This window comes from Micromys minutus, assembly GCF_963924665.1.
Source record: "Micromys minutus genome assembly, chromosome: 29".
Lineage (NCBI taxonomy): Eukaryota > Metazoa > Chordata > Mammalia > Rodentia > Muridae > Micromys > Micromys minutus.
In genome coordinates, this window is record NC_137964.1 from 1,503,329 (window position 1) to 1,518,660 (window position 15,332).

The window sequence follows — 15,332 nt, forward strand, 5'->3', positions numbered from 1 at the left end:
CCTCCCTCCCTCCCTCTCTCTCCCCACCCCCATCTCTCCCCCTCCCTCCCTCTCTCTCCTCACCCCCATCTCTCCCCCCTCCCCCCTTCCTCTCTCCCTTTCTCTGTGTGTGTGCATTACATATGAAGGGCAGAAGTAGATATCAGATGTCCTCAATCACTTCCCCACATTTTTTGAGACAGAGTCTCTCACTGAACCTAGAGCTCACCAACCAACTGACTAGGCTGGCTGGCCAGTGCACTCCAGGGGTCTGCTTCCTGCCTCCCCCACTTCTAGAGCTGCTGTCCTGTGCTGTGACATCTAACTTTTTGCATGGGTTCTGGGGATCTAGAAGCATGTTCTCATGAGTCCACAGCAAGCATTTAACTGATAGAACCATCTCTCCTGCCCCAGCATGTCTGTTTGGAGGGATGCTTTCCTCTTTCAGAGCTGGTGGAAGTTTAAAGGTGGTACACTAGGCAGCCAGGGTTCTGCCAGGTCTTGGGGTACTGGAAATAAGATACTCCAAACTTGACACTGGCTTGCTGGCTGATGGGTGAAACCAGCTGGGTCTGCTTACATGTGTGTGGCTGTGGGCAAGACCTGGGAGTGGCAGGTTAGGTACTTTAGGACCAGTGGCCTCTCAATCAAACGGTCATTGAAAAGGAAGCAGGGTCCATCAGAGCTAGATGGTGGGCAGAGAGCTGAGTCTAGAAATCAGGCTGTGCCAGGGTAACAAAGAAACCTCTCCTTGCCTCAGTTTCTCTATCCCAAAACTTTCAGGCATTTAAAGCTTTAGGCTGGAGGCTTGGAGCTAGTACACAGTATGCACTTAATAAATGAAAGGAGAAACTTCATTCCCAGGGGAAGGCCAGAGAGCTAATGTAGGCCTAGACCAAGGAAAGCACAAACAGTCCACCAGAACAAACTCAGGTCTATCGTATATGTGACAGTTTGGGGTCCAGGTGAGGCCAACTGCTCACAGGAGCTCAGAGGGAGGCCAGAGGAACAGAAACTCCCATGCTCTCCTCAGTGGACAGAGAACCGAGGTGGGCCACACTCCCATTGCATGCAGGGATCCCCAGTTCAGAAGTTCTGAAGCTAAAACATTACAAGAGCAGATCAGGTCAGAGCCTGGGCTGATCCCTAACAGGCTAGACTCTGCCACACACCCCCACAGCAATGCAGATTGATGAACCCTGTGATAGAGAAAGAAATGTATTCAATGTGGCCACCATGGGAAGAGAAAAGGTAAAATGGTCCAGGGACCCCCAAATCCATCTCTGTAGTCCTGACGTGGAGTTTGGGTTTAAGTAGATGACAGGGCTATGTACAGCTGCGCCATCTTGGCTAAGTAGAGACCTCACACACCATTGGACCATGACTGACTGGGTCCCAGCCTCTCCAGCAAGGACATCTGACTAGCTGTCAGAACTGTGTGAGACCTCTTTCCAGGAGACAAGCTCCTCCTCTGACTTGCACCAGGCTTCTGCCTTTTCCTTCTCCAGGAGTGAGAGAGTCCTGGGGAAATGCCAGTTCCTTGGGGCACATCATCTCAAAAGTTTGATAGTCAAAGCAGGGGGTGCCATTGTTTAACTTATCTTCTGACAACCACGGAGAGGCAGGACACTACCAGTGATGCCCTCAAATGGAGCCTGAGTCTGGGCTCCTTTGCCCATAAAAGTTGAACCCAGAAATAGCAAGGAGGTAGCCAAGCTGCACACCAATTCCCCAGGCTTCACTTGGCTCAGGGGGTGGTGACTAGGGGGTGGTCTTGCAAAGTGACAGATTCCACAGTCCACATCCTCTCAGCCCCACTTCAATCTCTACAACATAGTATGTCTGACCCCCCCAGGGTGACCCCACCCGGATCACCTCCTATTCTTCCCTACTGTGGATGATGTGAACCGCGGAAGAGGATCTGTTAGCCTTGCTGTTGTAGTAAGCCCCCACCACCATTGAATTCCATTTTCATAATAGGAAGAGTGACATTATTTTCCAGTTGTCTGGTGCATGTGCAGAGGAAAGCCATCAGTGGCTCTAATGGGCCCTTCAGCAATAGCCTAGTGATCTGCATAAGTCCCCAGAGACAGCTCTGCCATGGCACCTCCCCCTATGCAAGTGGGTTCTACGGTGACAGGTAACGATGTAGACACTTGGATATGCCCACGATTATTGTTTGTGTGATTGTCCATACTAGTAGCCATGCAGTGACTTCTCGGTATGCTCCTTGGCCAGCACAGGACATCTGTAAGGCGTGAGGAGCTTGGACTCCACCTCCCTGCTTACTAGTCTATCAGATCCTTTTAGTTCTGTCATGGGAACGCTTGAGGCCCAGTGGGTGAAGGGCCTGCTACAGAAGCCTAAGGATCCCCAGCACCCATGACAAAGCCAGGTCACCAGGGTCAGGGTCACCAGGGTCAGGGTCACCAGAGTCAGGGTCACCAGGGTCAGAGTCTCCAGGATCAGTGTTACCAAGGTCAGTGTCACCAGAGTCAGGGTCATCAGGGTCAGAGTCACCAGGATTAGGGTCACAAGGGTCAGAGTCATCAGGGTCAGTGTCCCCAGAAACATTGAGAACCATCCTGTGCTCTAATGCTTTCACACTAGCTCTTTTGCTTTAGATCTGTCTGGGTGCTTCATTTTTCTGGTCCGTGATCTTACATTTATTTCCTATAGTCATCGCTTGCTGTCTTGCATCCAGAAAGCATTTATTAAGCCACTGTGTGGTAGGTTTGATTGTTTATAGTGTCATGCTACAGAGTAAAGGACCAAGATGGCTGAGCTATTTCTGGCCCCAGGTGGCACCCTGTGCCTCTGTACAACTCATGGGTTTTTCAGAAAAGGCAGATGGAGATGTGTCTAACCACTATCGATGAGGATGGTCAGGGTGCACATGGTAAGATGTTGCTGGCAGAGTCTGAGAAAGCAAATGTGTGGCTAGGTAGTGCAATCAGAGAAGGCTCCTGGAGGAGGTGAAGTTATGGTTAGGACCTGTTGGAGACCCATACTACAAGAAAAGGACATCCCAGGCAGAAAAGGGTGTGGGAGAAGAAGCTTATAGGGAGGAAAGTGCCTGGTCCCTGATGGTAGGTTTTTATGATTTGGGTTTTTTTTTTTTTTTCTGAGACAAAATCACTGTGTGTGTATGTGTGTGTGTGTGCGTGTGTGTACCCATGTGTACACACAAAGAAGATGACATCAAGTGAATACACGCACAGGAAGACATCAGGTTCCCCCTCTTTCCATTTCTGCCTTATTCCCTTGAGACTCCCCAATCCCCATCATGTAGATTGTAGGGGTGCATGACCACACTATCTCTTTATTTGGGAGTTGGAGATCAAACTCAGGTCCTCATGCTTGCACAGCAAATCTTAAACTCATGTAGTTCTGGCTGGCCTTAAACCTAAAGCCATTCTCCTGCCTCAGACATCCCAGTGGGATTACAGACATACATACATGCCTGACTTCTTATTATGGAATTGGGAGGCCAGCAGATCTTGGGGCAAGTGGCATTAAAAAAGAAACTTTATTTCTTCAATATCCCTTTGTCAGGAGTTGAAAGAGAGGGGCAAATGGGCCACAGTCATCACTGGTTTCCATAGGAAACAACAGGAGAAATCAGGGAAGCTGTGTAGAAAAAGCAATGGTAGCATCCATGGTGGTCCCTGCCTGTGATTTGGGATTTGAATTGGCAATAAAGCCTTGAGCATCCAGGAGCAACCACACATTACATTTTAAGTCATGACCTTTTCCCACACAACAGAATTATGGTCCAGTCCTTTCAGTACATGAGGCTGTGCAGCAGCAGAGATAGCAGCTCCCAGCACCCCTGAGACCATAGCAGGAAATGACATTCTTCATTTCAGAAATCTACAATACCCAGCTGTAATATCCTGTAGGTCAAGTGGACTCTGTGCATTTGGGGCAGAGGGTAAAATTATGACCACATTACTTACTCTGTACTCAGTAAGGGTTCCTGATCATATTTTGGGGTCACTAATCTTTGGTTTATGGATAAGGCTAAGCATCTTGGCCTCTTGGGGCAGCCTGTTGCTCTCATGATGGTATGTTTGAATGTATAGCTCAAGACCCTTTCCTTGGGTCCTTGTTTCATGTAGTGAAGCAGCGGTCTTCATCAGCATTTTCAAGATTTAGAGGCATTACTATAAACTTTCTGTCTTAGTTAGGGTTTTATTGCTGTGAACAGACACCATGACCAAGGCAAGTCTTATAAATAACAACATTTAATTGAGGCTGGCTTACAGGTTCAGAGGTTCAGTCCATTATCATCAAGACAAGAGCATAGCAGTATCTAGGCTGGCATGGTGCAGGAAGAGCTGAGATTTCTACATCTTTATCCAAAGGAAGCCAGGAACAGACTAAGCATCCTCAGGCAGCTAGGAGGTGTCTCGCGCCCCACGTCCCGCCGGCAGGAATAGGCGTGCGACCACAGGATTCTTCTGCGAGCAACCTTTATTGTACAGCACTCTGAGCAGGGGACCTCCTGAGCAGGGGACTTTTCCACGTGGGACTCTTTCTGGGCAGAGAACTCTCCTTAGCAGGGGTCTTCTCTGTGCAGGGGACTCTCCTGGCGCTTGCCTGGTGGGATCTCCCTGAACAGGCGATCACTCACGTGCTTGCCTGTGTAGGGGTCTTCTCCCAAACAGGCGATCTCCCTGGTCAGGGCATCTCCCCTACCGGGTCTTCTCCACGTGGGAGAGAAATGCACTGCTATATATGCCTAAGAGACTTGTGTTCCTACCTGATTGGTGCATCCTCCAGTAGCTCATTAGTGGCTATGACGTATGTGGTATTTGAGCACTGAGGGGAAGGGTTTTTGTAGGCTGAATAATGGGCGGGAAGCTGGCGCCATCTATTGGCGCCAACGGCTTCCTACAAGGAGGAGTGTCTCCAAGCCCAGCCCCTGAATGACACACTTCCTCCAAGAATACCACACCTTCTAATAGTGCCACTCCCTGGGCCAAGCATATGCAAACCATAACACTTCCTGAGTGTGAGGAGGCTTCTTTTTTGTTTTTGGTCTTTGGTCAGACCTCTAGCTACTCCCAGTCTCTCATAGATGCACAAGGCTCAGCAGTATGCAAATAAACAAAAGTCAGTCACAGGATCAAGATGGCAGAGTTGGGGGGGGGGGCATGGTTCAAGTTTGGCCCTGAGTCTGTACAGTTGGGGCTCAGCACCAGAAACCCCTGACTCAGAAACCCAGAAAGTGTTCTGTGTAGAGAAGCCTGAGAGAAGTCTCCTCTTGGATAGGGGGGCTCTTAGGGAGAACTGCACCCCTAAGGGGAAAGAAGGGAGGAGTGGGAGGCTACCTCAAGGAATTTTATAAAGATTGGTGAATGGATAGCCTCATATGAGGGGCTAGGAAATAGGTACTCTGGATCTAGGGCTTGTTTCTTCTAAATGTATATAGTAAAGCCTTTCCCCCAGCCCCCGTGGGATCATATTAAGAGTGGGACCTTTGGAAGGTAATTGGGACATGAGGGTAGAGCCCCCTTTAATAAACTTAATGCCTTTGTTAAAAGGGCTGGGGTGTGGCTCAGTGTTAGAGCCCCTGCCTAGAATCCCCCAGTGAAGGGTTAGGAGTATGAGTCATTAGTAGAGCACTTGCTTAGAATCCCTCAGTTTGGGCCTGGGGTTTAATGGCAAAATATGTCCTAGCATGCATGAGGCCCTCCCTAGCTTCCATTCCCTGCATTGCATTTAAAATAAAAAATAGTACACCAGAGAGCTCTATCCTCTTAATACCATGTGAAGGTTCAAATCAGAAGTGGGCTCTTACCATCACAGGCTAGTCCTGGGCTTGCAGCCTCCAGAACTGGAAAGCAGTGGGTTTCTCTGGTGTATGTTACAGTAGCCATAAACAGTTCAGACACAGCAGAGGCTGCTAGCCTGGAACCTGGGTAGCCAGGGCCAGGATAGGGGCTTCTCTTTGGAATTCTTTGAGCCAGACCATCAGCATAGTCCAAGTAAAGGCAGACATCCTCTGATGCAAGGCCTCAGGGTCTTATGATGGCTAACTGAGTCCACAAGGAAGCTCTGTCACCAAGAGACAGCAGAGGGGGACAGGATTTTGCTATTTGGGAGTTGGGGGTTGTATGTGGGGGGGGTACTTGACAAGTCAGAGGCAAACCAAGAGAGCCAGTGGCTGAGAAGCCCCAGATTACAGATTAGGATCGGAAAAATCCAGAAGGAAATCCAGACAGCCATTTCCCACTCCTGCTCCACAAGATAAGGACATTTAAGGCTGGGGCACAGCTCAGTGGTGTGCTGGCTGTACAAGGACAAGGACTCAAGCTCAGTTCCAAACTCTGGTGTGGTGCTGCATGCCACAGGAGGGGCCCTGGCATGTACAGTCAGGAGACTCTGGACTCATAGATGACCCTGTTTCTAAAAAACCAAGGTGGAGTGGGCTTGGAAAGGTAGCTCAGCAGGTAAGAGCAGTCGTTGCTCCTGCAGCCGACCCACTTTTGGTTCCCAGCACCCACACAGCTGCAGGGGATCCAGTGTCCTCTTCTGTCCTCCACAGGAACTGGGTACACAGACAGCATGTGTACACACATGTAGGCAAAACTCTGGAACATACAAAATAAGTAAATGTACAATAAAGGAAAGAAAAAGCAGGCGAGGAAACAAGGTAGAGCAGCTGCCCCAGGAGGGACAGCCAAGGTGGACATCCGCCTCACACACATGAGGAAGCACATATGTGTATATGGGCATTCACACATATGCTCCTGAACACAAACACACAGAGTGAGAGTGAACAAGAGAAAGAGACAGAGACACATGGAGAGAGACACACACAGAGAGAATTTAACAATAAAACAAGAAACAAAAGGAAAGTAAAACTGCGCCATACAGGAAGAAAAGCAGCCTCCAGGAGAAAAGGGCTCCACAGATCCTGCCCTTCTCAAAGCAGGCGGCCTCCTTGCCAGTGGAGATCAATCAAGGGCTAAGGAGAATCCCCTTAACAACTCATTAGCTTGCAAGAGTTCCGGATCTGCTCTGGGAACTGGCCTTTGGGCCTCCCCAAGCCTCTAGTTTCTTCCTGCTTGGGCTGTGCTTTTGCCAGAAATGCAAACCCCATCTGTCCCTCTGCCTCTGTGCCCTCCAGCACCCCTCGTTTGGGGAAGCTTCATTTGGCTCAGGCACGGGGATACCACTCCGCACTGAAACCACGGGGTCTGAGTATCTGCAAAGTTGCGAGTTTTCCTGCTGACAGCAGAGTTTCAGCCAGGCAGGGTGTGTGGGGGGGGGCTGGCAGGTTTCCACAGAGTTCTGAGCCCTCCCCCTCTGCTGGGCTCTGAATGGAAGGACAGCTGCTTCCTTCCAGCCCTTCCTCTGTGTGCACTCCTCTCCATCTGTGTGAAGCCCCTGGGATGAAATTAATGACTGTCCTTGCAGTAGCCACTCAAGTCCTCCAGGCATGGGGTGCTGAGCAGATACTGGATTCCTCTAGCAGGGACATTCAATATCCTCTATAGGCCTCCTGACTCCCCCAAAGCTTCCCAGAGACCCAGCTGAACCAAGAGACTTTTCTCATGCTCAAAACCCAAGCTGCGTAGAAACCGCTTGGCAGGGGTGGCAGGCTCTGAGACTTCTGCTTGTTAAATGAATGCACATGTCCAAATAGGTCCTGCTTCTTGGCCAGCTGGTGGCAACTGCAGCCTAGACATGGTGGCAGGAAAACCATTGGCCCTCCTGAAGAAGCCTACCACCTCCTCAGAAGGATTGTGCACCCCTTACTGCAGTGAAGGGTCTGTCCCCGCAGAGAGGTGTTTGACACTTGGGCATTTCAGCTTCGATAATAAGCATTTTAAAGTTCCGTTTGTTGGCTTTCAGAGAATAAAGGGGAGACGGCCCTTCTGACTCCCATCTTCCCCGTGGGAGCTTCAGTTTGTTTTATCACTGGAGTCCTGACTCACTGTGTCCAGTGTGCTAGTAGTAGCAGGTCACTTGCTTCTGGAACACTCCAGTGTGAAGGCCTGGGAGTTTACTGAGCCAGAGGAGCCAGGCAAGGATTAAAGAGTCCTGGTCTCCTCAGATAAAGACATAAACCTTCAGTCATAGGAATATAAGATTCTTTGCCAGGTTCTATAAAAGCCAGTGGTTTAGGCAAGAATGAGTCCTTGGCATCCCGTGCAGCTACCCCATGTGTTGTCCTGGGTTTTAGAAAATCATGCATATGAACCATTGCATGTTAAATAAACTGGGCTGAATTCCAGGTGTCACACGGGACCCTTGGGTCCAGTGAAGAGTGAGAGCCACAAGTGAGTGGAAGAAACAGTCAGAACTGCTCAGAGTTTGCCTCCTGCCTCTGGGGGCCACACTCAAGCAGGGGGATGCTTTGCCATTAATGGGCTGAATAGTGAATCCTCCTGGTGGGATGATCTCTGTTGTATCTCTGCCATGGAGTCACAGCCGTTGGTGACATACAAACCGATGAGCATGCCTGTGTTCCAATAAAACCTTAGTCAACAACAACAAGGGGCAGAAAGGGAGGAGAAAGAAAGAAAAAGGGTCCAGATTTGTCCTTTAGCTCAAGTTTACTAGTAGTGTGTGGAGCCTTGTTTGATAGGCTGTTTGCTGACAGCCAAGAGTTATAGAAATTTGATTTCCTGAGTGTTGATTGGCCAGAGGCTGTCATGTCAGATACTGATTTGTTGCTAAGCTACAGGTTACGGCTATGCTGTTTGTGGGTGTTTGTATAAATATGCATATTAAGCCAGAGGTCAACTCCCCACCTTATTTGTTGAGACAGGGTCTCTCACTGAACCTGGAGCTCAGAGATTAGAATAAACTGGCTGCTTTGCAAGGGTCCTCTTGTCTCCCCCTCCCTAGCACTGGGATTACAGGCACATGTCATTCCTAGCTTTCCACTCCTTTGCATGAGTTCCCAGGGACTGAACCAAGGTCCTCTCACCCACACAGCACATATTTTACTGACTACGGCATCTCTCCAACCTGGAGATTCTCCCTCCTGCTGATGCTACAGACTTTGAGCCATATTCTCCTCAAACACATTCTACCGTCCTGCCGGGCCCCTGTTTGACACACACTATATTCATATGAGTTACTTTGAGGAACATACGCTGACCCTGTCAGAGGTGGGGAGATAGCCTCAGTGTGCAGGATGGGATATCACATGCTCTCTGCCCATGCAGAGATGGAGAGCACTGGCTGCTGTTTGTGGGTGTTTTCAGAAAGAGGAGCCAGAGAACCGGGGGTAGCCATCTTTAGAGGCTTCCAGAAGGAGTAAAGCAAGGGCAGCTGCTCATGGAGGCTTCCAGAAGTGGGAGCAAGAAAGTAGAGGCAGCTCAAGGAAACTTCTGGAAGGAACTGACCGTTGCCTAGAAAAGGCAGGGGGAGGAGCGGACAGGTTTGAAACACATTACAGAGCTTGGTGGACAGAGGTGCTCAAGGCTGTGTGGTGCCTTCGGGTAATGACAAGCAGTGATTTGGGGAATATGGCCGGCAGAGCCCGACAGTGAGATGATACCCACTTGTCCCATCTCCCACCTGTCCCACCTCCAGATCAGAGACGTGCAGAAAGAGAAATCGATCCAGCAGGAGGGAAAGGTCAGGGATGTGTGACCATGGGTCACACCCCAGCCATACTCCATTGTCCCAGTTGGCTTCCTCGGAGCCCTGAAATCCTAGATTGAACTCAGACCAACAGCAAACCAGACATCCCTCCATAGTGTACAGTGTAGACACCAGCTATGGGACAGCTGTGTTGTGGGCTGCCCTGGTGCTGTTTGTATTGTGATGCTAATTCCACTTCCCCAAGAGGGGCTGCCGCTGAGGAGGCATGGATCACTCAAGTGACTTCCTGTGAACCTTCCCCATTTTAACTGGTCAAGTAAAGGCCTGTGATTAGGCATGGAAGATGGAGATAAAAAGTTTTAAAGAGAGATGGAGGAGAGAGAAACAATGAGATGAAGGAGAGAGAGGAAGACTGAAGAGGAGGAGGAGGAAGGAGAAGTGTGCAGAAGCATGTGGCCTGGAGAAACTGCAAGTTCTAAGGGCTCTCAGAGCTGGGGAATAGAGTAGTGTAGTGGTGGATCTGCCCAGTCTGGGAGCACAGCTCATATTCATATTAATTAAGCATTAATTAAGTAGTGTTTTCCTTGCACGGGCTTATTTGGAGATTTACTGCAACACAGCGGGACCTTCATCTTCAGCTCGGGGGAGAAGTGTGGACCCATGGTCCTGTCCTGCTGGCTTTGTCCCCATAGCATGAAGCTTGATCCTTGTTGATGGAGAAGCGGCTCCTCTGCTCAACGCCAACAGCTCGCTGAGCTGCCTGTCTCCTGGTCTTGCTGTCCTTCGGCGGCTGCCATGCCTCATCCTCTTCTCTGAGTCACAGCTCAAAGACCGCCACTTCTCTTCCAAGTTGTTTGGTCACCCGACAAGGGCCCAGAGTCCCAGAGCCACCAACCAGCCCCTGTGGCAGCATGCATGGCATGTAACATCTGACCAGGCCATTGCTGGGGCTATATCCACAGGGTCAGAGAAGCACCTAGACCTAGGTAGATGTCCCTGAGCCAAGACGGAAGACAGACAGTCAAATGTGCAGTGGACCCAGCGGATGCCTAGGACGGGCCTTCATTCCAGGAGGGTTTGTGAAGGTGGGGCTGGAAGGCAGAGACAGCAGGGAAGGGGTTTGGTCAGGCTGCAGCGACTCAGAGGATCAATTAAACTCGGTGAGCATCCACTGCCCCTTCACTCGGCCACAGAGGTCTGGGAGATAAAAGGTATAGCAGTGTCCCTCTCTATGGAGCTCAGACGGTGGGGTAGAGGCTAGACCTCCAGAGCTATCAAGATTCGCGGAGGATGGGAGCACTGTCCTGTTGCGGCCTTGCAGGTGGCTGTCACACCGATTGCCCTGTTTCAGCTGCCTTGCTCACTCACAGAATCCCAGCTGCTCATTAGCCACTCTGACCTCCGGCTCTTTCTCTACCAGGTATTTCTGGCCAGCATCCCACCTTAAATGTTAATGCTTCTTTTCAAACTTGAGATGAAATTCACAGAACACTAATTTCACCATTTTACAGAGAACATTTCCCAAGGATTCAGAATGTATTTCTACTTCTTCCAACTAAGTCTCAGCACCTGAGACTTATCTCTAAGAGCTTGGGCTCCCCTCCCACCCCAACTCCTTCCAGCCACACCCCTGCTCTCCTCCCACACCACCTCTGCTCCTCTCCCACCCCACCCCTTCCCCACTCCACCCCTGCTTCCCTCCCACACCACCCCTGTTCACCTCCCACCCTGTCCCTTCTCCACTTCACACCTGCCTCTCTCCCACCCTCTGAACACTGCCACCCCATCCCCAGGCATTTCAAAAAGGAGTCTCTTATGCTATGTGGACTCAGGGACAGACTTCTTTCACCCAGCACAGTGTTTCTAAAAGTAGGTACCAGTGCCCCATGCCCCCTCATGGTGAAACATGCCCCTTGTTCATCTGGAGAGAAGCCCCTTACTTTTACCTTGGGCTGTACTGCACAGAGCACTGGGAACAGATTGCACAAGTGCCTTTAGGTATGTGCATGTGAGTACAGGTGTGTACAGCTTCACATAACTGTGGAGAAGCTTGTGCACTAGTGTGTTCTGTACGGTCCTAGGTCCCCTTCCAGCTCTGCGGTGGTTTTCCTGCTTAAGTCTGAACTCCCACCTCTCAGGCTGCTTCTGCGTGTCTCCTTGCTTGCTGGTCCTCCTCGCCCTTTGTCCTTTACTTCATTCGGCACCTTCCCAAGGTCGCCACGAATTCTCTGGTCACTCCACACACACACCCTCAGTGGCTTGGCCACCTGCCAACTCAGTCTCTACTGTAAACTTGATGAGCACAAGGCCTGGCTGGTCATTCAAGTCACTTACAGAGTATCAAATGCCAGGACAGGGCTGATTCTGGCTGAACTGGTTCTTAGTCCACCCTCTGTTTGTGTCCCATGATCCCCAGGGTCATATAGCCACAGGAGCTTCAGAGTCACATGAACTACTCAAGAAGCCACAGGCTGGAGGACACAGTGGCATCCCTGTGGGTTCTGTCTGGAGCAGCCCAGGGTGGCATCAGCAGGGTAGATAAAAGCTATGGTTGGCTTGCTCAGGCAAAGCAAGTGACTAAGGTCAGGGGAGGTCATGGGAAGTGCAAGCCATGGGACATGTTCCCAGAAAGAGAGAAGAATGCTAGGGGAGTCCTAGGGATGGCCCAGTGGAGCCTCACAAGCCAATTTGGAAAGGACAAGTATCTGCAGACATTCCTTAGAGCAGCCCTGCTCTGAGAGGTGTGTGTGTGTATGTGTGTGTGTGTGTGTGTGTGTGTATGTGTGTGTTTGTGTGTGTGTATACACATAAATGTGCATGTACAAGTGTTTACTTATATGTGTATACATCCAAGTGTGTGTGCATGTATTCATGTGTGTTTATATACACATGAGTGTGCATGTCCATGTGTTTGTCTGTGTGTGCATATGAGTGTACATGTGTTAACCCATTGTGTATATATCTGTGGGAGGAGGGTGTAGAGACCAGGGTCCACCTCAGGAGTCTGTGTTTCCAGGCACTGTCTGTTTTGTTTTGCTTTGTTTTGAGAGTCATTGGTCTCGTTGATTCCGCTGGGCTGACCTGTCAGAGAGCCCCAAGAATCTGTCTCCATCTTGTAAGCTCCAGAATTGCGCATGTGTTGTGTGTATATGTATGTGTGTCTGTATAGATAAATAAGTGTAGTACCCTGGGCCCTCATCTCGGGTCCTCTGCAAGGCACTGCATGCTCTTAACCTCTAAGCCATGTCTTCAGCGCTCATGTCTGATTCTAGGGATCAATCTCAACTCTCCATGCTTGTGTGGAAGGTGCTATACTGACTGGGCCACCCGGCCAGCTCCCAGGGTACTTTGTGGAGAAGGGACAAGGCCTTCATGCTCTGATGTTAAGCAGAGACTCCACCTTCTTTGTATAATGTACAAGGCCAGCAGGTGATATCAGTGGCCGTCTGTGAGCTGGACATCTGTGCCAGGACCGCATCAGGGCTGAGTCTTCCTCTGAGCCTCTCTTATCAGATGAGAGGGCAAAGCACCGTGGAGGGTCATACATGGTTGGCTCTACAGGACACCGGGCAGCCTTGGTCACTGTGGTGAGCCCAGTCCATTCCAGGATCTCTTTCCACAGGTTGGTGCCATCGGGGATGAGGAGGAGTGGGTCCTGCTCTATGAGGAGGACAATGAGCCTGACGCCCAGATGTTGGAGATTCCAAACCTCACACCCTACACACACTACAGGTAAGAACCACAGGTGGGAAGCAGCTGGACGTGTTTGTAGTATGAGAAGCCAGATGTCATACGGAAATTAGGATACTCAAGTAGAGATCTGGGGAGATGGTTCTGCTGGTAAGTGCTCGATCTACAAGCATGGAAGCTTTGGATTCCCAGGATCCATTAAACTTGCCTGGGGGCCATGGCACATAGCTGTAATCCCAGCACTGGGCCCGCTAGCCAGTCAATCAGATCCGGGGCTAGTGACAGACCCTGTCTCAAAAATTAAGGTGGGGGATAATGGAAAAAGATACCCTATGCCAATTTTTGAATTCCATATGTGGACCCACACAAACACAACACACACACATATACCACACATACACACACTCACAGGAAATGCTACAAGTAGTAATAACAGTATGTACACAAAAACCGTAAGCAAGATACCCAGTTTGAGTATTGTTCCAAGTCATGGTTGGATTTTAGGCTGACCACGTGTTCCCATCAAAGTATAACTGTGGGAAAGACTCATTCGCAGGCATGACATAAGCGGGAACCACAGGCCACAGACTCCTAACACAGCAGATGTCCCAGGCACCCCGTTCTGTTCCCCTTTCTGTGACCCTGGAGTTGCTCTTCTCACTAATCAAGTGCTTAGCATGGCATCTAACCTTTCACTTCTGGATCTCGCCGCTTACCCTGGCAGTAAATCCCCGGCCTTCACACAGGGGATATCATCACGAGCTGTTAGCTGCTATCAGTTCCCGTAACAGCAGCTCGAGAGATGAAATTTCCAGTTATCACCAGATGCTGAATGTGATAATGTCACTGTTCTGCCAGGATGGATACATTCTGTGTAATCGGAACGAGGGAGTAAGGACAAGCAATTCAAAGACTGAAAGGTGAAATTACATCTTCACAAAGAGCATTTATTTAGTACAATACCAAAGTTAGAATTCTTTTAAAAGACTAATGAGAGAGTTGCTTTTGGTTCTGTTCATTTGAACATTCTTCCCAAGCTTATAGCAGATGAGTCAAGATACAATATACTCAACCCTCAAAAGGGGAAACATGTAGTTTCAATGAGCCACTGGGACTCAGGACATGGCATGGGAAATCACATGCAGCTGTGTAATTAACCCAATGATCAGAAACCACTGTAAGGAAGCAATGTCCCTGTCTTAAATTCGCATTAATTTAGGAGATCTCTGAAACAATTATTATGTGTCCTTGCTTAGGGTTTTCATTATATGTAAATTCAGTTCAAATAATTATAAAAGAAGAAGACACTGCAAGGTATGGTGGTAAAAGCCTGTCATACCAGCTACTGAGGAGACAAAGGCAGGAGGATTGTAATTTCAAGGCCTTCCTAGGCTACAGAGTGAGTTCAAGGTCAGGCCATGCAACACATCAAGGCTCTGTCTCAGAAGTTTAAAATGAACTGGAAGCATAGCTCAACAGTAGAGCACCTGCCTAGAGTCCCCCCCCCCCCCCGTGAGGGGCTGGGGTGTGGCTCAGTGGTAGAACCCCTGCCTAGAATGCCCCAGTGAGGAGCTGGGGTGTGGCTCAGTGGTAGAGCTCCTGCCTAGAATCCCCCAGTGAGGAGCTGGGGTGTGGCTCAGTGGTAGAGCTCCTGCCTAGAATCCCCCAATGAGGGACTGAGGTGTGGCTCAGTGGTAGAGCCCCTGCCTAGGATCCCCCAGTGAGGAGCTGGGGTGTGGCTCAACGGTAGAGCACCTGCCTAGAGTCCCCCAGTGAGGGGCTGGGGTGTGGCTCAGTGGTAGAACCCCTGCCTAGAATCCCCCAGTGAGGAACTGGGGTGTGGCTCAATGGTAGAGCCCCTGCCTAGAATCCCCCAGTGAGGAGCTGGGGTATGGCTCAACAGTAGATCACTTGCCTAGAGTTCCCCAGTAAGGGTCTCAGAGGTAGAACACTTTTGCTTAGCATACTAAAAGCCCTTAAGGAAGTAGAGATCAGTCTTCAGACTGAAGGCTTCATGTGCTACATGTCAGAATAGATATGAACTATAGCAATGTCTTTGGCCATTCAAAACACTGGACTTCAAAACTGTGTTT

General features: G+C 49.9%; 1 protein-coding gene across 1 annotated transcript in view; it reads left to right on the forward strand.

Moving 5' to 3' along the window:
- The window catches only part of SDK1 (sidekick cell adhesion molecule 1), a gene marked incomplete at both ends in the record, with an annotated part of 923,105 nt that overhangs the window by 785,486 nt on the left and 122,287 nt on the right, over window positions 1-15,332 (forward strand). The window contains one exon of the mRNA XM_080940510.1: window positions 13,172-13,281. Coding sequence (XP_080796636.1) covers window positions 13,172-13,281 — 110 coding nt within the window. The remainder of the gene's footprint in view (window positions 1-13,171; window positions 13,282-15,332) is intronic.